At 36.5% G+C, this 22,591-nt stretch overlaps 1 protein-coding gene across 1 annotated transcript in view; it reads left to right on the forward strand.

Annotated features, from left to right (window-relative positions):
- CNTN5 (contactin 5) overlaps positions 1-22,591 on the forward strand; it is a 704,421-nt gene that overhangs the window by 294,854 nt on the left and 386,976 nt on the right. Inside the window, exons 9-11 of the mRNA XM_006833948.1 lie at positions 7,723-7,859; positions 10,321-10,450; positions 13,310-13,460. Of these exons, the coding sequence (XP_006834011.1) occupies positions 7,723-7,859; positions 10,321-10,450; positions 13,310-13,460 (418 nt within the window). The remainder of the gene's footprint in view (positions 1-7,722; positions 7,860-10,320; positions 10,451-13,309; positions 13,461-22,591) is intronic.

Genomic DNA, 22,591 nt, shown 5'->3' on the forward strand with positions numbered 1-22,591 from the left:
GTGAGCTTGAACCATCAACCTTGCAGTTCAAACTGACTTTGCAGTCCAGCACAGTAACCCACAGTGCCACAACCACACATTAGGCATGATTTATAAAGATGTTTTACTTGTTAAAGCATATTTAAGAATTATTATAGACAATGATAAAAATCTAGACACTGCTGAAGAATTTTCTAAATAAAGGAAACTTCTTAATCCCAATTACCTGGAGAAACATTCCTACCTTGAATTTTATTGCAGTTACAAAAATGCTGCTATATATGTATATGTACGTGTGTGGGGGGGTATGGTGGCACTGTAGCATAAGCACTGAACTGCTGACCTACTAAGATCAGTAGTTCAAACCACCAGTCACTCCTCAGGAAATCAATGAGGCTTTCTGGTCTCATAAATATTACTGCCTTGGAAACCATTCAGAGCCGCCTTTGGTCAAAAGCAACTGAATGGTAGTGGGTTTGATTTGGTTTGATATATATACACTACAGCCAAAAGGGCTTCAAAGAGTTCATGTAAAAACTGAACTGAAAGGTATTATAATTTTTTCATGAGCCTTTTTGAAGCCCCTTTATGTATGTGCATCTGTGTGTGTGTGTGTATTTTGTTGTTGTTGATGTTAACTGCTGTCTAGTCATTTCTGGCTTATAGAGGCCCTGTATAGGGTTTCCAAGGAGTAGATGGTAATTTTGAACTGTTGCTCTTGTGGTTTAAACCATCCTGGCTGTCTAATGCTTTATACCACAGCACCACACCAGGACTTCCCGTGTGTGTGTGTGTGTGTGTGTGTGTGTGTGTGTGTGTGTGTGTTAGAGTCCTGGTGTCACGCTGTTGGTTAATGTGCTGAACTTCAAAGTCAGTTTGAACGTCAAGGTCGATGGTTGGTGTGGCACTGTAGGATCGACTCAACACTGGACTGGGGACCACAAGGTTGGAAGTTCAAATCCACCAGTTGCTCCCAGGAAACCAAAAACAAGGGTCACTATGAGTCAGAATTAACTCTTTGGCACTTAACAACAACATATATATGTTCATATGAGTCTTGGTGTGATGCTGTAGGAGAAGCACTGTACCTCTAACTACAAGGTTGGTGGTTCAAACCTTTTGGAAACCCTTTCCAAGGTTGTGATGAATCAGAACCAACTCAGTAGCACTTAATAACAATAACAATATATAGTCACAAATGATAGAAAATAAAGACTAAGATAATATAAGGGCAATGGATTGAGATGAGTGAAGTAAGCAATATTTATTATATCCAATAATTTTATTGTTGTTGCTGTTAAATGCCATCGAGTTGGTTCTGACCCATAGTGACCCTGTATAGGATTTTCAAGGAGCAGCTGAAAAGCTTGAACTGCCTACCTTGCAGTTCAAATGGCTTTGCAGTCTGGTGCATTAACCCACAGTGCCACACTTGGACTCCTATTTAAATAGGAATCAATACCTCAACTTGGAGTCCTGGTGTGTGGCATTGTAGGATAAGCAATGGGCCATAATTTCAGTTTGAACCTTAAGATTGTTGTTCAAACCAACTACCTACTCCACAGAAATCCTATACAGAGTTACTATGAGTTGTAACAGACTTGGTGCTTAACAATAACAACTACTTCATCTTCTAGAGGAGATTCATTAAGATAACTCAGTCCTGATCACATGCAAGAATATGGTGGTAGCACTGGAATTCAAACCCACAACACCTCCGTGGTTGTCTTCTTTTCAATATATCACATTTTCTTTCACTGTCCCACAGATGAAAGTTATAATATTGGAAGTAATCTATGTGAGTAAGATCTGTTGACTCCTTAATACTTAAGAGTAAAGAAGGACGCTAATAACACTTGGCATTTATCAGTAGGGAGCTACATAATATGGATGATAAGCAAGAATGTCATTCATGCACATCTGCTGAGTGTTTTGAAAAATGTAACTCAGAGACTGAACTCAAATCTGTTATACAAGTAGTTGCCAATATACAATGCATTTGAGGAGATTTTCAACAGCTTTTGAGTTAAAATTGGCATAGTCTTCTCAGTTTCCCAGACCCTATAGGTGACCTGACAAAAAATAGATAGATGAAGATATTGTGCTTGTTTTAAATTCTCTTTTCACAGATGGATCACTGGCTCCCCACAATACATACTACATTATTCTATGTGGTGTGACACTGTGGGTTAATGAGCTAGACAGCAAGGTCAGTTTGAACCATAAGGTCGGCGGTTCAAGCTCACCAGCTATTCTTCGGAAACCCTATACAGGGTCGCTATGAGGCTGAACCAACTTGAAGTCACTTACCAGAAACAACTCCACTTTATTTTTATTCAGAAGTCAGAACCATTGCTTTATCAAGCATGATATCCTTCAGAAGGGACTGGTCCCTCCTGATAATATGTCCTAAGTATGAGAGATGAAGTGTCACTATCCTGGCTTCTAAGGAGCATTCTGGTAGTACTTCTTCCACCACAGATTGGTTTGTTCTTTTGGCAGTCCATGGTACTTTAAATATGCTCCTCCAACACCGTAACTCAAAGGCATCACTTTTTCTATGGTCTTCTTTATTCATTGTCTAATTTTCATATTCATATGAAGATATTATAAAAATACCATGGCTTGCGTGTGGCGCATTTAACTCCTTAAACTGACATCTTTGCTGTTGAACACTTTAAAGAGGTCTTCTGAAGAAGATTTACCTAATGTAAATATGTTGTTTGATTTTTTTTTGACTGTTGTTATGAGTGTTGCTAGTGGATCCAAGCAAAGTGAAGTCTTTGACAACTTCAATCTTTTCTCCATTTATGATGATGCCATTTATGGGTCCAGTGATGAGCATTTTGTTTCCTTTACAATGAGGTGCAACCCATACTGAAGGTTGTAGTCTCTGATTATCATCAGTAAGTATTTTAAGTCCTCTTGCTTTCAGCAAGCAAGGTTGTATCAGCTACGTATCGCAGGGTGTAAACGAGTCTTCCTCCAATCCTGATGCCACATTCTTCTTCATATAATCCAGCTTCTTTGATCATTGCTCAGTATAAAGATTAAATAAGTATGGTGAAAGATACAACTCAGCACACATATTTTTTCAATTTTGTGTGGCAATGTGGATTAATGCGCCAGACTGCAAAGCTGTTTGAACTGCAAGGTCAGCATTTCAAGCTCACCAGCTACTCCTTGGAAACCCTATACAGGGTCGCTTTGGGTTGGAATCGACTCGATGGCACTTGACAACAACAAGTGTCCCCTTATTTTATTCGAACAATTATTTCTCAGTCTATGTACAGATTATTCATGAGTACAACTAAGTGTTCTAAAATATATATTCTCTGCAACGTTGCCTATAGTTTGCCATCATCTACACCATCAGAAACATTTGCATAGTCAATAAAGCACAGATAAACATCTTTCTGATATTCTCTGCTTTCAGCCAAGATCCATCTGATGTTAGTAATGATATCGCTCATTGCATGTCCTTGTTTGAATCCCGTTTGAAATTCTGGAAGTTCCCTGTCAATGCACTGTTGTAGCCATTGTTTAATTATCTTTAGCAAAATTTCACGTACATGTGATATTAATGATACTGTCCAATGATTTCTGCATTTTTTGTGTGTGTCACATCTCTTTGGAATGGGCACAAATATGGATCTCTTCCATTCAGCTGGCCAGGTAGCTGTCTTCCATATTCCTTGGCATAGATGAGTGAGTACTTCCTCCAGTGCTGTATCAGTATGTTGAAAGATTTCAGTTGGTATTCTATGAAATCCCAGAACGTTGTTCTTTGTGAGTGCCTTTTGTGCACCTTGAACTTCTTCCTTTAGTCCCATTGACTCTGGATCACATGCTATCTCTTGAAGTACTTGAACACCAGCTGTTTATTTTTGATACAATGATTATGTGTATTCCTTCCATTTTCTTTTGATGATTTCTGCATCATTCAATATTTTACCCATAGAATCCTTCAATATTTCAAGTTTAGGCTTGAATGTTTTCTTCAAGTTTTTCAGCTTGAGAAATGCTAAGACTAATTTTTAAGGCTATAATCTAGTTTTCCAATTTTTTAAATTTGAAATTCTATATATTCTTTTGCTTTCTATTTTATTCATATATTACAGACCTGTTGTTGTTGTTAAGTGCCATTGAGTAGTTCTGATTCATAGTGATGCTGTGTGGGGTGTCCTAGGAGTGGCAGGTGAGCTTGAACCATAGATCTTGCAGATCAAACCAACCTTGAAGTCCAGTGCATAAACCCACAGCACCACACCAGGACTCCATTACAGACCTAGAGGTTTATAAAACATTGAATTCTAAAAGAAAGAAAAAAAAAAATCTACAGTGAAATTTACGCTGATCTTGTATTGAACATAGCTGCCATCCTTTAGGTATGTTATGGAGGATGACAATTCATAAAGCCAAATAGCATAAATGTTATTTAATATTTTGATGTGTATGTTTTGTTTGTTTGCATGTATGTGTTTATATTTGCTCAAAACATTTTACATTAAATCAGTTAATGAGTAGTTTGTATGTGCTTACTGTATATGGCATCTAGAGAAATAGCCAAGTATGTCTCCAATTTATACTTTGTGTTTGAATTTTTTATATTATCAATTATGTAGATATAGGCATATATTTTATGCATACAAAAGAGCTATGGCTCAAAGATTCATAAACCAGACAGCGTCATAGTTCTCAAAAGCAAAATATGAAGTCACTGTTTATCAGTCAAGATTTGATAGATTCATAGCAATTTTTAAATTCTAGGGATAGTCTAATGATCATTTTTATTTGTGAAATTGTTGGTAGAGTGAATTTGTAGAATATTTGAATTGTATATCTGTCTCACACACTAGATTTTGAAATGACAGCAAAGAGACATCGTAACTTATTGATCTTTGTAGTTCCTGTGCTGTGTGTTGTATGCACAGGGTGATCAATAGACATTTGCAAAAGAAAGGAAAGCAGGAATTAAATCATTTTAATTTCATTGATCATTTGTTTGATTCCTATAACAAATTTATTTTGTAATCATATCTTTGTTGTTGTTAAGTGCCATCAAGTAGGTTTCAATTTATAGCAGCCCTGTATAATGTTTCTGAGGAGCAGCTGGTGGGTTAAAACTTCTGACCTTGTCCTGATCATTCAGTTCCACAGCAGGAGTCCAATCATCATAATTCTAAGTTAGATAAGTTTCTAGAATAATGCAAAATGTTTGTAGAAACAGTATTTAGATTTCTACTTTTTTTTTTCTTTTCTATATGGCAAAGACTTTTTGTATTTTAATAGGTCTTTCTTCCCTAAAAGAGTCCTGGTTTTACTGTAGGATAAGCACTGGACTGCTAACCACAAAGTCAGCAGTTCAAATTCACCAGCTGCTACAAAGGAGAAAGATGAGGCTGTCTGCCCAAGTAAAGATTTACAGTCTTGGAAATCCTATAGTGCCAATGATACTGAAGGAAGAAGTCCAAGGTACATTGAAGGCATTGGCAAAGAACAAGGCACCAGGAAGTGCTGGAACATAAATTGAAATCTTCCAAAAAATTATGCAGCACTGGAGGCACTCATTTGTCTATGCCAAGAAATTTGGAAGACAGCTACCTGGCCAACTGATGAAAGAGATCCATCTTTGCGCCCATTCCAAAGAGAGGTGAGCAAACAGAATGCAGAAATCATCGAACAATGTCATCACATGCAAATAAAATTTTGCTAAAGATAAATGCAAAATTGGCTACAACCATACACTGACAAAGAATTTACAGAGGTACAAGCCAGATTCAGATAAAGACATGGAATGAGGGATATCCTGGATCTTGTCAGATGGATCTTGGTTGAAAGCAAAGGATACCAGAAAGATGTTAACCTGTGTTTTATAGACTATTGATTTATTGGCTTTCGATTGTGTGGATCATGACAAACTATGGACAACATTGTGGAAAATGTGTATTCCAGAACACTTAATTGAGCTCATGAGGAACTTGAACCGAACAAGGGAATACTAAATGGTTTGAAATTAGGAAAGGTGTGTGACAGGGTTGTATTCTGTACCCATATTTACTTAATTTTTATGCTGAGCAAATAATCCAAGTAGCTGGATTATATGAAGAAACACTTGGCATCAGGATTTGAAGAAGACTCGTTAACAACCTGTGATATATTCAGATAATATAACCTTGATTGCTGAAAGTGAAGAGGACTTAAAATACTTACTGATGAAGGTCAAAGACTGCAGCCTCTGTATTGGTTGCATCTCAATATAAAGAAAACAAAAATCACTTGATTAATTAACAACATTCATATAAATGGAGAAGAAATTGAAGTTGTCGAACACTTCATTTTGCTCAGATCAGCCATCAAACATCAACAACAGTCAAGAAATTAAATGACATTGCATTGTCACAAGACCTCTTTAAAGTACTGAAGAGCAAAGACGTCAGTTTGAGGACTAAGGTGCGCCTGACCCAAGCCACAATATTTTCAATAACTGCATATGCATGCAAAGACCAAGAAATCATTAAAAACAAAACTCCTATTTAGGGGGTGTTGGTGTGGTACCTTAGGATAAGCACTGGACCGTAAGGTCAATTTGAACTACAAGGTCAGTGATTCAAACTCACCAGTCACTCCTTTGAAACCCTATACAGTGCTTCTCTGAGTCAGACCTGACTCAGTGGCACTTAACAACAACAACCAATACTTCGGCTCTACCACAGAGGGATGAGAGTACTACAGATGTTCTGGAATCAGAAATACCTGGAATTGAATGTGATTTCCATCCTGAAATTAACTGCATAACCTTGAATAAATTTATTTAACCTCTTTGAGACAATTTTCCTGAGTCATAAACTGGAATTTAAGGATCAATTTTGTAGGTATTGAGATTTTAACACAGTGCCTACTAACCCCTGCAAACCCACTGCCATTGAGTGAATTTCAATTTAAAGCTACCCTATGGAGGATCTCCAAGATTATAATCCATTACTGGAACAGAAAACAGCCTCTTTCTCCCTAACATAATTGATGGATTCAAACTGCTGGCCTTATTGTTAGCGGCTTAATCTGTAACCCACTAGGCAACCAAGACTCCTTAACACAGTGTCATGGTGGTGATTGTGTGTTAGTTTTGATGCAAAGCGACCCTTTATAAGGTTTCTGTGGCTGTAAATCTACATGAGCATTCTCTCATTTTTTTTTTAACAAAGAAAATATTTAACTTTTATAAATTTCAAAACTTCTTAAAAACGTTTCATAATTGAAGAATATTAATAAAGAAATATTTTTATACCAAATAAAATTTGAATGTACAATTTAAAATTTTTATCAGAAAAAAACAGAGAAGTTATGCAGCAAACTGCCCTGCTGTATTACTTCGACTTGTGCTAAAGCTTCCCTAATACTGTAAGAACAGAGCAATACCTGTAAGTACCTGACTTTCAACTTAACAAGTTCCTGTGCCTCAGGAGAATGAAACCACTGGCTTTAAAGTGTTTAAAGAAAACAAGAACATGCTGTACTACATTATCCTTACAAAAGCACTTTACATCATCAAAATATTTCACTTATATATTTTTACACAGTAAATAGAGTACTTTATGTAATATAATATTGTATTTGTTCCAAACACCTATGGTTATTGATTTGCTAAAAAAGTTGCATTGATTAATTCCATGTTAAATTTAAAATTATTAACGAGTGTTTGAGACGTAAAATCATCTTTCTTTAATGCTTAAATACTTACAGCCTACCCACATTGGATAGAAAAACTGAATGATACTCATTTGGACAGTGGAAGTCCTCTCAGATGGGAATGTAAAGCCACTGGAAAACCCAGACCCACATACCGTTGGCTGAAGAATGGAGCACCCTTCTTGCCTCAGGTACTCTTGGTGACTATTATCTTGTTTCTGTGCAATTTTTGACAGGATTTCACAAAGGAAAAACTAGACTTCCTTTTCTCTAGTTTTATTTGAAATTATTTTTTACTTTTGCCTTATTATTTAGGTTAAGAAATATAATAAATATATGAACAAAAATTTCTTTTTATTTAATCACCTTATTGAGTATAATAGATTGTTTCTTAATCTCCCCCCCCCCCAATCCTATGAATCATAAAGAGCCCTGGTAGTGTAGTGGGTTACATATTGGGCTGCTAACCACAAGGTCAGCAGTTCGAATCCACCAGAAACTTTGTGGAAGAAAGATGAGGCTTTCTGCTGTTGTTAAGATTTATAGCCTTGGAAACTCTATATATAAGTCACTCTGAGTTGAAACTGATTCAATGGAAAATATCAATGATTATTGAAGACTCCTTGTAATTTCTAACTGCCTTTAGTTATAACTCAGTTTGTTGTTGTCACTTTATATGAGGGAGTACATTTGCCAGAGGTAAAATGATAGCTCCAGGATTGCACACCTAGAAAGAGGATGAGATTATAGTAAAATCCTCATCTCCCATGTTCAGGGCAGAGTTTTTTTTCAATGACATCCTACTATTTTAGACTTATTTACAAAGACTTACTTATAAAGCATTAATTAAAAGACATTTATTGTCTTTTTAGTAAATCTACTTTAAAAAAACCAAAAACCTAATACATACTGTATTTTAAATAAACTATTATTTAACAATGACAGGATGATTATGATTGTAATGCTTTTGTTGTTATGGCCTTTGAAGAAAGGGGTAGTTCACTATTTGTCGACAAAATTGAGGGAAAACTGCAGACAATTGAGAACCTGAACAGTTTCTGCACAGGTCCTGCCACTACTGAGCAAATCTCTTGTCTGTTGTTTACTTCTTTAGGCCCCAGTTTTCTCCTTTGTAAAATGAAAGTCAGATCAAATCCCTGTCGTTTTATCCATCTCCATCCTTCTCTAATTCTAAAATCAGTTATGCCAAAATAAATGGTGAATATACAAAAGGCCACATACCACAAGGTCTTACTGATGTTGTTAAGTGCTATTGAGTCAATTTTGACTAATACCACCGTGTAACACCAGGACTCCTAAAACAAGCATTAGAGAGCTGTTAAAGACAACAGGGCAGAAAATTCCTGAGATATTCAATCTTTCTTTGTAATTTTCCTAGGACACCAGATAAACCTAAAAAAGGGTCCATGCTGGTTATATTATCTACTCCAATGTCCAAGTAAAGACAATTCCATTGGTAGATAATGGTTGTATATTGAAAATTGTGTCTAATTATTTCATACCTCTATTGATAGATAAGCAAAACACTGCTCACTAAAACTTCAAAAAGTATTTGCATGGCACTAAGTAGACTAAAAAGGAGCTCTGGTAGCATAGTGGTTACGATCGGGCTGCGAACCTTAAGGTCAGCGGTTCGAAACTACCAGCTGCTCCGCGGGAGAAAGATGAGGCTTTCTACTCCCGTAAAGATTTACACCCTCGGAAACCCTATACAGGGTCGCTATGGGTTGGAACCGATTCGATGGCACATAACAACAACAACAAGTAGACTAAAAGGAGCTCTGGTAGCATAGTGGGTACGAATTGGGCTGTGAACCTTAAGGCCAGCAGTTCGAAACTACCAGCGGGAGAAAGATGCGGCTTTCTGCTCCCTTAAAGTTTTACACCCTCGGAAACCCTGTACAGGGTCGCTATGGGTCGGAACTGACTCGAAGGCACTTAACAACAACAAACAACAAGTAGACTAAATATCTAGTGTTGTAAACATACTTAACCTTGAAATGTACTAATGGCTTCTGTTTACCTCAATTTGTACATGGTCTGTGTTCTATTTAAGTTTGCTCTGATAATACAGTTCATAGATTCAAACTAATGACTATATACAAACTCCAGTTGCAGGGCAAACTATAGTGTTTTAGGTCTGTGTGTGTATGTGTGTTGGTTTCTTATGAAGTGAGAGAAAAGAACTCCTAATTGGATCAGTATAATAAAGGGATTTGTGTCAGTACCTTGGGTAGCTATTTTTAACCTCGATCTGATCCTACTTATCTACAGTTTCAATGCTTTCCCCTACTCCCCATTTTTTTAAAAACATGCAAATAATGCCCTTAGCTGCTAATTGTGTTTCACAAGCTTAACTAGTGTGCCAAAGATAGCTTAATTTAAAAACAAAACCAAAATAAAATTTCCAGGAAAATATAGTTACCATCTCTTATTTGACTATGAAGTAGTTATATAAGAAATATGTCCTAACAAACAAAATAATACACAGTAAATGTTGCTAAGTTGCTAAATAATGTCTAACTACTTAATTTAAGGGCTTTTCTTTCTCTTGGCTTTGTTACCAATGCCCATACTATCCATATCACTTGTTTACTTTCTAGATCTAATTTTTTTTCTATTCCATTACAGAGTAGGGTTGAGATGGTTAATGGAGTATTGATGATCCACAGTGTGAATCAATCAGATGCTGGAATGTATCAGTGTTTGGCTGAAAATAAGTATGGAGTCATTTATGCTAGTGCTGAGCTGAAGATTCTAGGTATGCAACTTCTAAGTAAATAAATAGGGGGGAGGTGGCTTCTGCTCATGCTCTAATTCTTATTATACTGCAGTTTGATAACGTGGTTGTAAAAGTCTGCTTTAGAGTTTGCAAACCAATATTATATCTCACTGATTCTTTTCTTTTTTAAGCTTTAGAGGGTCAAGTCTGAATTGTATAGAGCTGTCCCATAACTTCCTTTCTCTTATAAGGTTGTTTTAATGTTAGTGTTTAATATGAAAAAGTTTACATAATATATTTTCTATGGCATTAAACAAAAGTATGTTCTTTTTCAAGGAGAAATGCTCTGATTGTGTTTTGTTGTTGTTAAGTGCCATCAAGTTGGTACTGACTCATAGCAACCCTGTATAGGGTTTCCAAGGTTTGAATCTTTGAGGGATCAGAAAGGGATCAAAATGCAGATTTCTAGTAGCACTAATTAATTAGTTAATTAATGTTTCCCAACCTGAGCAAGTCATACTACCCATTAGGCATGAGATTCCTGCAAGGCTGGACTCCAAAGAAAATCCCCAATGCTCAGCATGGGGTATTATCACCCTTAAGAGGGAAAGCCTTTCTGAGGCCAGGCTCCATAGTGCCAGAGGGTCACACTCTTAGTAAGAATGTAACCAGGGCACTAACACAACTTCATGACTCTTTAAATACTACAGGAAAGACTCAGTTCATTGGGCATATACCTCAGATTGAACATAGTTGGGTCATTAGAGCAGATTCTATTTTTTTCCCACTTTGATGGTTTCCTTTACTTTGGTTAGGCGATGCTTACAACACAAAGAGTGATACTTAAGCGACCTTGAATCCCAAAAGTGTGCAGGAGTCGAAGGATGCTTTGCACTCCCCACTTAAATTCTCAAATCACAGCATTAACAAGAATCTCAGGAATCTGGAAACCTATTATTTATCTATTAGCTAAATCGATCATAAATCCATTTTTGAATCATGAATGTTTTCACTAGAAATTTTCTCACTTTGCAACATATCCATCCAAAACAGAAGAATACACATTTCAATTTCTTATATCCTAATTAATTATTGTCCTGGTGTGGTGCTGTGGGTTAAAGTGCTAGACTGCAAGGTCAGCAGTTCAAGCTCACCAGTCACTCCTTAGAAACCCTATACAGGGTCCCTATGAGTTGTAAATGATTCAATGACACTTAACAACAACAACAACTAATCAATTACTAATATACTTTCTTGTCAACTCACAATTCAACACTTTTTTTTTTATTAAATTGATCCAGCCTTCTCCTGGTTGACTATTTATCCTGTTGTGGTTGTTAAGTGTCCTGGAGTCAGTTCTGATTTGTAGTGATCCTGTGATGCTTTCAATTGTGTACCTTTTGTTAAGTTGTATTCCCATTTTAAAGTCCTGAAGTGGCACTGTAGAATAAGCACTAAACTGCTAACCGCAAGGTTGGCAGCCCAAACCCCCCAGTCAATCCTTGGAAACCACAGGGTTTCTTATGGGTTGCTATGAGTCAGAAGAGACTCAACAACACTTAACAACATTTCCATTTTACAACCACAAATGTCACTGCAGCTGTTGCTGTGTGCCATGGAGTTGGTTCCGACTCTTAGAGACCCTATGTAGAATTCCTGAGGCTGTACATCTTTTTAGGAACAGAACCTCACCTTTCCTCTCAGAGCCGCTGGTGGATTCAAACTGCTAGCCTTGTGGTTAGCTGCCCAACACGTAACCTACTACTCGACCAGGGTTTCTTATTGTTACTGCACTCCTTTTATAAGTATCTTTACTTTCAACTTGTTGTTGTTAAGTGCCATCGAGTTGGTTCCAACCCATAGCGACCCTGTATAAGGGTTTCCAAAGAGTGGCTGGTGAGCTTGAACTGCCAACCTTGCAGATCAAACTGACTCTGCATTAACCAACAGTGCCACACCAGGACTCCTCAGGACATCTTGATACAAGCATATGATCATTTGTAATGTTGTTGTGCCATGTAAGGTTGTTGTGCTTCATGATGGGCATACAATGCTTATGAAGTACTCATGAAATTGACATAAATAAATGCCTGTAATATAGAAGACTTGTTTTTAAATATTTTAGGTTCAAAAGTTCCATGATAAAAATCTAGTTTAAAAAAAATGTAAAATTCAACTAATTATCAAATCTCTGCAAAAATTACAACTAATAAAGTAAAATTTGTTCTTGAGATTTAAATTATATCATTTTTTAAAAGTATATCTTTGAACTACATTCAATTTTTATAGTAATTAAAATAAGATATATATTAATATTGTTGTTGTTAAATGCTGTCGAGTCGGTTCTGATCCATGGAGACCCTGTATAGGATTTCCAAGGAGCAGCGGGTAAGCTTGAAGCACTGACTTTGCAGTTCAAAAAACTTTGCAGTCTGACACATTAGTCCAAAGTGCCATAACAGGACTCCAGATATTAATATATATGGGTGGAAAATGAAGACCCAGAACTGTCTTTGCTCCATATAACCTTCACCTTTCAAAGGAAGCATAAACAGACTTACTTGATTGGCCCCTGAGCTTTTGACCAAATTGTTCATCAGGCTTTCACAATTAGAGTTGGTAATCATGAAATAAAGTATGTCATTTTCTATTTAAAAAGGCTATGTGAATTCACATTGTATGAAACTATTACCTGCTAATGAACAGGACAGTCAATAAATAATCTATCAATTAATAAAAGAGTAAATTAAAGATGAGCTTATATTTTTGACATGTGTAGATGTCATATGACTTTATTAGAAATTAATGTCTGAAGAAAACGTTGCAAAATCTGATGAATCACCCATTAGAAGCTGTTATCATTATATCTGCTACAACTAACCTTTTCTTTTTTTATAGCTTCAGCTCCCACTTTTGCACTGAATCAGGTGAAGAAAACAATAATTGTTACCAAAGGCCAAGAAGTTGTAATAGAGTGCAAACCGCAAGGTTCTCCAAAACCAACCATCTCTTGGAAGAAGGGAGACAAAGCAGTTAGAGAGAACAAAAGGTTAGAAGTCTATTTCATACTTTAAACTCATAATATCAGACTTTGAGGCTGAAGATGATACTCATAAAGTAGGCAACAAAGTCTTTCAGTCTAAAAAAGAGCCCAAAGTTCCATTTTAATATGGTTAAACTTCTTTGCCTTCATGTTGTTTCAGTTACCAAGGGGGAATTTCACCAAGTTCATGAAGAAAGAAAAGATTTTTATTAAGCTATTTAATTTAGTTTCTCATTTTAGTCTGCACACTAGGGGTCAAGAGTGACCTATAATCATTTTTAAGTGGTGTGTTTTCATTTCTATGTTAATATCAACACAACATAAACATAATCAGGATCATCTGTATAATCACTTTATGATGGAGCATTGCCAAGTGATATTTGGAACTATGCTTGTCTTTTCTTTTTCAATCATCTTGATGCAAAACAGTATAAGATTCTTTTGATTGACATAGTCAAATGAGAAATGTGCAGAGGAATATTTGATGTGTAAAGATGTCTTTGGCAAGAAAAAGTCCGAAGACATCACAAAAGTACAAATAGAGAAAATGCCAAGAGACAAAAATCATGACATTGGTTTATGTTTGCCAACTTTCAAAGTCCTGAGCATTACCAGTAATTTCCATATTATCCTCCATCATGTTAAAATAATATTACTTGTTTTATTTTTATGTTTGAGTTTTGGGTTTCATTTGATCTGTATGTATGATGAGTTTTTTTCTTGTTTTATGTTTGTCTCTGAGTCAGAACTGACTCAGTGACATAAGTAATACCATAGTAAAAATACATGAAGTCAGCCTTGTTGTTGTTGTTAAGTGCCATCATATTGGTTCAGATCCATAGCAACCCTGTATAGGGTTTCTGAGGACCAACTGGTGAGTTTGAATTGCCGACCTTGTGGTTCAAACCAACTTTACAGTCCAACACTTTAACCCGTAGCACCACATCAGAATGCCAGGTCTGACTCAAGTGAGTTCTGACTCATTGATGTTGTTTAGTGCTGTCAAGTCAATTATGATCCACAGTGACCCTGTATAGGGTTTCTAAGGAGTGACTAGTGAGCTTGAACTGACGATTTTGCAGTTCAAACTGACTTGCAGTCCAGCGCATTAACCCACAGCACCATACTAGGGTCCATTTAAATAACTTTCCTTTAAATATTGTAAAAATATTTAGAAATATTAAAAGAATTTTTAGAAATGTCTTATTTCCTATCTAAATCTGAGAAACAGTAATTTACTATCTAAGGTAAAATGATTTGTGGAATTATTGGGTTCAGTTTAGGCCTGAGGTGCTGCCTGAAAAGAGTGATAATTTGGAATTGGCATCAGTCATAACGCTCATCTCATTTTGAAATATAATTTAATTTTTAGTGGGGTTGCTAAATCACAGCCTTCAAGATCAGTGTTCAAGCTGGTTGAACAATCAAATGCTCATTGCCTTAGGCAATATAGAATAAGCCCTGGATTTGATAACCACAAGGTGGGCAGTTCAAACCCATGAGCCATTCTGCAAGAGAAAAATGATGCTTTCTTCTCTTGTAAAGACGTATCGCCTCAAAAATCCTACACAGGTTCACTACTCAGAATCAACTCAATTTAAGTAGGTTTTGAGGGTTTTGGGGGTGTCTCATACAAAACAAATGTGACAAAAGAAAAAAGCTCAAATCTTATTGAAACAGAGGAAATTATTTTCCTTGAATATTGCTGTTGTCAAGTGCTGCGTAGTCTTTGCACAAGCAGAAAGTTCACAACTTTCTCCTGCACAATAGCTAGTGGGCTCAAACCACAAACCTTATGATTCACAGTCCAATGTTTATCCTACAGAGCCATCACGCTCCCCTTTCCTTGTATGTTGCTACCATGTGCCTTCAAGTGGATTCCAACTCATAGCAACCCTGTATAGGGTTTCCAAGGTTGTATATCTTTACAGGGTCAGAAAGACCCATCCTTCTCCAGTAGAGCCACTGGTAGATTCGAACTGCTGACCTTGTGGTTAGCAGCCCAACACCTAACTATGCTACCAGGGCTCCTTCCTTGTATAAAAAGAACAATTAATTTGTATTTCTTGTTTGACATTTCTTTTGGGTGTACTACAAAAAAAAAAAAGATGTCATCAAAATATATTTACCAGATCAGTACAAGGCTCTCTATTTGAAAAGCATTACTTGGTTTTATGTTATGGATGGTGTGTAAGCCTTGTCCTATTTATTGCATTTCACCATAAGAATGTTCCCTATCAACTACCTACAGATATCACACTGTGAGTTTAAAGTGTCAGGGAATATAGCTTTTGTCCAAGTAAAACTATTGAGAAAGGTAACAGGATTATGAGTTTTCTGTTATAGCATTATAAACATGATAAACTTTTGATTTTCCAGGAATTAAAAAGAGTTGAAAATTTTCCCATTCTTTAGCTCCTGGGTTAGTAGGAAAAAATATTGACATCAAGCTCAGATCATTCAGTATTTCCACGTGTCAATACTTCTGGCCATAGTGTTGTTTAGGAATTAGACGGAAATGTGAAATGTTTATATTTATTCAAGTAAAAGATCTGGTTACATTTGTTTAGCATTCTTCCTATGCCAATCTATATTTTTAGTCTCTAGACAAATATCTTTGGAATCATGGTACATCACTGTAGAATAAGCATTGAACTGCTAATCACAGGGTTGGTTGTTCAAATCCACTAGCTGCTCCTTGGAAATCCTATATAGGGTCACTATGTGTCAGAACCAACTCGGCAACTTAACAACAGACTAAGTTTTCTTCATTATAAGAAGCCAGAGATCTGGTAGTGTAGTGGTTACGAATTGGGCTGCTAACCTCAAGGTCAGCAGTTTAAAATTACCAGCTGTGGGAGAAAGATGAGGCATTCTGCTCCTGTAAAGATTTATAGCCTCGGAAACCCTGTGCAGGGTCACTGAGTCAGAACCGACTCCATGGTACTTAACAACAACAACAACAACAACATAGTGCATTTTGGAGTCTTGGTGTGGTGCTGTGGGCTAATGCGCTGGACTGCAAAGTCAGTTTGAACTGCAAGGTCAGAGGTTCAAGCTCACTAGCTGCACCTTGGGAACCCTATATAGGCTCGCTATGGATCATAACCGACACAACGGCACTTAACAACAACAACAACAACATAGTGCATTTTACTCTTAAAACTAGCCAACACACTTCTGTTGTTATTGTTGTTAGAAGCCATCCAGTCAGCTCAGACTCAGAGCAACCTCACAGTTATTGTTATAACTGCCACTGTGTCAGTCCATCTTGTTGGGGATCTTTCACTGACCTCCCATTTTACCAATTATGATGTCCTTCTCCAGGCCTGGTCCCTCCTGATAACATGTCCCCAATATGAGAGACAAAGCCTCACCATTCAGTCTTCTAATGAGCATTCTAGCTGTACTTTCTTCCACACAGATTTGTTTATTCTTCTGGAAGTCCATGGTACTTTTGGTATTCTTTATCAGTAGCATAATTCAAATACATCGATAATTCTATGCTCTCCTTATTCATTGTCCAATTTCACATGCATATAAGGCCATTGAAAATACCATGGCTTGGTTCAGGTGCACCTTCAGCCCCCAACTGATATCTTGGCTAATGCTATGTGTCCTATATTTCCTTGATTGCTGCTTCCATGAGCACTGATTATGGATTCTAACAAATTGAAGTCTTGGACAATTTCAATCTTTTATCCATTTATCATGATGTTATTTATTGATCTAGTCGTGAGGATTTTTGTTTTCTTTACATTGAGGTATAATCTATATTGAAGACTATAGTCTTTAATCTTCATCAGTAAGTATTTTAAGTCCTCTTCACTTTCAGCAAGCAAGGTTGTGTAATCTGCATATCACAGGTTGTTAAAAAGCTTTCCTTCAATCCTGATGCCACACTATGTTCTTCATATAATCCAGTTTCTTGCTGAGCATATAGAATGAGTAGCATAGTAAGAATGAGTGAGCATATAGAATGAGTAAGGATACAACCATGACGCCCACCTTTTCTGATTTTAAAACATTCAGTGCCCCATGTTCTACTTGAATGACTGTCTCATGGTCTATATACAGGTTCCTCATGAGCACAATTAGGTGTTCAGGAATAGCTTTCTTCTATCCAAATGACTGACTATTGGTCTATGCACAGGTTCTTCATGAGAACAATTAAGTGTTCTGGAAAATCAAGAGGTATTTATAACACACTTACAACATTTTTACTAATGTGTTATTTGTTAGAATGTACTATCTCTCTAGAGCACGACAATTCCATACCATAAGCACTGAAATGTGAATCGCAAGGTCCGTGTTTTCATCTCATCAGTGACTTGGGTGGTGGTGTGGGGGATGAGACTTTCTGTTCCCATGAAGATTTAAAGCCTTGGCAACCCTACACAGGGTCACTATGAATCGGAATGTATTTAATGGCACTTAACAACAACAGCACTGTTTGTCTCTACTGGAAAATAAGAAAAGGCTCACTACAGTATGTAGCTAATATTTGGAGGGAGTAGTATTGTTGAAAGGAGACTGGTGTGGTGCTGTGGGTTAATGCGCTGGGCTGCAAGGCCGGTTTGAACTACAGAGTAGGCAGTTCAAGTTCCCTAGCTGCTCCTTAGAAACCCTATACAGGGTAAGAAGCAGCTTCACAGCACTTAACAACAACAGTATAATTGAAAAGAAACCACAGCCCACTTAGCAAGAGAAATGTTCACTGTGTATTGTGTTATGTCAAAAATTGAATGAGCTTGAAACCACAACCACAATATTCTATTAAGACAACATCAAAAATTAACAGAACTATAGGGATTATTGAATATATTTCAAAATAAAAAGTTCAGTTATGTTATACTTAAGGCACTATGCATCTATTAATAATAGTTACTGCTAAAAGTCATGGTAAATGCTGCTGCTTTAAAGATGTGTGTCTTCATAATTATGTTAAAGTAACTTCAGAATACTAGCATGTTCTATTTGACTGAGCCTGTGTCTGTGGTACCACACAAATTCAGACAATTAAATGATCCCATAGTGTAAATCTTACAGTGCCTCTCTATAATCATATATGTAATGAATGACATTATAGATATATAAAATCATTCATTCTCAACACATTATAGAACATAAACTGAATCCTTTATTTATACATGATTTTTCTGTAATCTTTACAGTAGTACATCATGCCATAACTGTCAACAATTTCTAGTTGCCATCAGGTTTCCTCAACTCTATCCCAGTCTCAGAAGTCAATTCTGCCCATTATCATAATACAGAAATAGTGTGTGCGTTTAATAGCTCAAGTTACTCAGCATCAAGTGAAATGTGAGGTTACTCTAAATATGAGTTTTCAATCCATTTCTAGCCACAGGGTCTCTGAGGCCAAGTTCTTAAATTTCACTGCTGTACTGGTATCTGATTCCTCATCTTCATAACCTACTCACTATATCTGCCTCTCGAAACCCTAGAGGTTTACTAATTCTAGTACTCCCTATAGAGTCTTTTCCTCAACTTTCATGGCAGTGTGGGGGTGAATCCTCCTTTGTTAAGTCTCTGTGGGATGCCAGTCTTCCTTAATTTAGAAAACTGTTAATTTAGGAAACCCACATGCCATTCATATGGGGCTCACAGTACTGTTTCATCTCTGCCACTAGGCATCTAATCTCTCATCCCAACAGGCAAGTTCCAGAATCTGGCCTCTTCTAGTGTTTCCAGACTGTGTTAGTAATTTTATTTGTAAAATTAAAATAACTTCATCATCATCCAAGGAATGATTCAAGTGTTTAGTACTTAATACATATTTTTGAATGAATTAATCATTGAGTAAGCAAATTAATACAAAATCATAGAAACCCCTATTAAACAAAAATATCAAAATGTAAAGCTATTGTTTCTGGACATATCCTCCATGTAGGTCTGTATACTTCTGAAAGTGCTGTTTCCATCTCCCAACCTTCCCCAAAGAATTCTGCGCTCTGATTTACATCACATCAAAATGGCAGATTTGGTATCTTTGAGGGATTCAATTCGTATTCCTTTAGAACGTTCTTTGAGTTAGGGATACAGAAGGAAATCTGAAAGGGCAGGAATGAGATTGGAGGGTGGATAGACTAATATTTTCCAACTAAATTTTTTATGACAGCTCTTTCTACTCTCAAAAATGAGCAAGTGCTTTGTCGTAATGGAAAACATAAATTCCTTGGCACAATGTTCCTGATCTTTTCCTCACCAATGCAGTTTTCAGTTTTGTCCTGGTGTGGTGCTGTGGGTTAACATGCCAGACTGTAAAGCTATTTGAACTGCAAGGTCAGCAGTTCAAGCTCACCAGCTGCTCCTTGGAAAGTCTATACAGGGTCGCTATGGGTCAGAATCGACTCGGCGGCACTTGGCTGTGTCCTTAGAGAAAATCAAGATTACCCCTTTCAAATTACAAAAAGCAGTTTCCATAACATTCTGAAGGGACCTCCTTGCCTTAAATTAGTCTGGTCCAGCAGATCCTCTTGGAATCCACAGTTTTGATAAGGTCTTTTCTGAGGCACCCTAACAAGGAATCCTGGTGGGTCTGTGGGTTAAAGCACACCAGACTGCAAAGCAGTTTGAACTGCAAGGTCAGCAGTTCAAGCTCACCAGCGGCTCCTCAAAAACCCTATTCAGGGTTGCTATGGGTCAGAACCAACTCAACAGCACTTAACAATAAAACTAAGACAAGTGTATTACTGTGCATTTATCATAGAGATATACTGAAACATACTTTGTTTAGAATAAATCCATGCATGTATGAATTAGAACCCTACTAGCAAAATTACTACTGGTAAAAATTCATTTATTTATTGAAAAATATACTCCAATATTTACTGAAGCTGTATTTCCATTAATATAGTAAAGATTACTCTGTCTTCCCATAATGGGCAGTTTCAAGTTCATAAAGGATATGATCTAACTGTTGTTGTTGTTAAGTAGTATTGACTTCTGATTCATAGCAACCTTGTGTATGGTTTCTGAGGAACAACTGGTGGATTTGAACCACTCACCTTAAGGTTCAAACTGACCTTGTGGTTCAGTACTTATCCTACAGGACCACACCAAAAAATATTAACATTTGGATATTATATTATGAGCCTACAACTTAAATAACAATGAAAGAAGTCCATGAAGTATAAGAAAACACACAAAACTATACATCTAAAATTATTTGAAGTATTGATGCTTACATTTCAAATGTATAATACATTTTTTAAAAAGGGTCTCAGTTACTTATGATAATTTATATCCTTATAGAAATTGTGGATAACTGTTGCTTTTGTTAAGTGCCATTGAGTAGGTTCTGATTCATAGTGACTCTTTATAGGGTTTTCTGAGGGGTGGTTGGTGGGTTTGAACCGATAACTTATCCTACAATGCCACACTAAGACTCCATGGATAACAGTATAACTCAGTATATAAAAACAGGACTCCAGTATGCTGTTTATATGGAACAGGTTAATTTGTCAAAACTTTTTCCTAAGGTTTTGGAAAGTTACCTAGTTTATTTATTTTATTTGTAAAATTAAAATAACTTTATTAGACTGTGAAAATTGAATGAGATCTTTATGTACAATGCATGGACATCTAGGAAGTATAGTATATAGGAAGCACTCACTGAATGTTGCCTGTGCTAGGGACCTGATGATTCTGATGATGATGGTGGTAGCAGTGGTGCTTGTGATGCTAAATAGACAGAATTATTTGAACCTTTGAGTCATTGAGCATCGGCTTCACCTTATGCTATCAATCCACTATTTCAATTCTAATTTTCAGTAGTTATGAAAATGTTTATTACTTCCCTTATCTTTCTCCAATAACTAAGAAATTATTATGTAAATCAAAGAAGTCTTTTAGATCCTCTATGTGATAAATGTATTATTCATCAAGCTAAGCCACTCAATCAACCTTCCTTGTCCACCAGGTCCCTGAACCTCCACTGCTGATCATCAGTTCTTGGTATTGCTTACTCTCACCCTCATGTAGTGCAGTGTTTCGCTGTGGGTCAGAACCGACTCAACGGCACTTAACAGCAACAACAAAGTGTAGTGTTTTGGTATAGGTTACTGCACCAGCAGGCTGAGTATTTCCTCATCCCATGGTTTATGGGTCATATGTAAATAGGTCAACAGGTCAATGGAGAATTGATGAGAATAGAGAAGCCTTTTATAGGATTAGTTGTTTTATTTTAATTTACTGCTTTTCATTTGTTCTTCCTTTTTATAGGAATGTCCATGCTTTGTCTCACAGCTTTTGAAGATCACTAGCACATATTCATTTAGGTTTCTGTATCAATCGTGTTCATGTTTCATACTAAAATTAATAAACTCTAAGAATTTGAGGAAGTAAAATATTCCATAGGGATTTTCTTCTGTGGTATATTTTCATTCAGAATGTTCTGCTCATCAAACTCATATTGGATTTTCACTTCAGCTCATTATTTCTATTACTTGGCCATTAACTTTTGTTAAAATATAATAATCCAGAAGCACTCCAGTAGTGCACAAATATTAAATCTCATTATTACATGTTCAATTTCCTGTACTTTTTGTGGACAAAGATAATCTTGGCTAAAATGAAGAATACGCAGTTTTAAAAAAGAAAAAGTTTTCTTTCTAGCTGGACTTATATAAATATAAGTTATTGAACCACATAAGATATTATCTACATTTAAATATTATTTACAATACTTGAAATTTAAAAGTAGTGCAATCACCAATTGTTATTTCTGGGTAAAAGGGGGGGAACCCATTACAGAGGTTGTTGCTGTTAGGTGTCATCGAGTTGGTTCCAACTCATAGCCACCCTGTGTAGGGTTTCCAAGGAATAGTTGGTAAATTTGAACCAATCTGTGGTTAGCAGTCTAATATGCCATGGAATTGGATCAAACTCATAGTGACCCTACATGGGGTTTCTGAGGCTGTAAATCTTTACAGGTACAGAAAGCCTCATTTTTCTCCCATGGAGTGGCTGGTAGTTTTGAACTGCTGACCTTGAGGTTAGCAGCCCAACTTGTAATCACTATACTACTAGAGCTCCTTATTCTACAACAGGACTCCATAATAATTCAAATGGATGCTTAAACTCTACATGCAAAAATATATATATCATCTCAT

Source organism: Chrysochloris asiatica, unplaced genomic scaffold (genome assembly GCF_000296735.1).
Source record: "Chrysochloris asiatica unplaced genomic scaffold, ChrAsi1.0 scaffold00008, whole genome shotgun sequence".
In the NCBI taxonomy this organism is placed as follows: Eukaryota; Metazoa; Chordata; class Mammalia; order Afrosoricida; family Chrysochloridae; genus Chrysochloris; species Chrysochloris asiatica.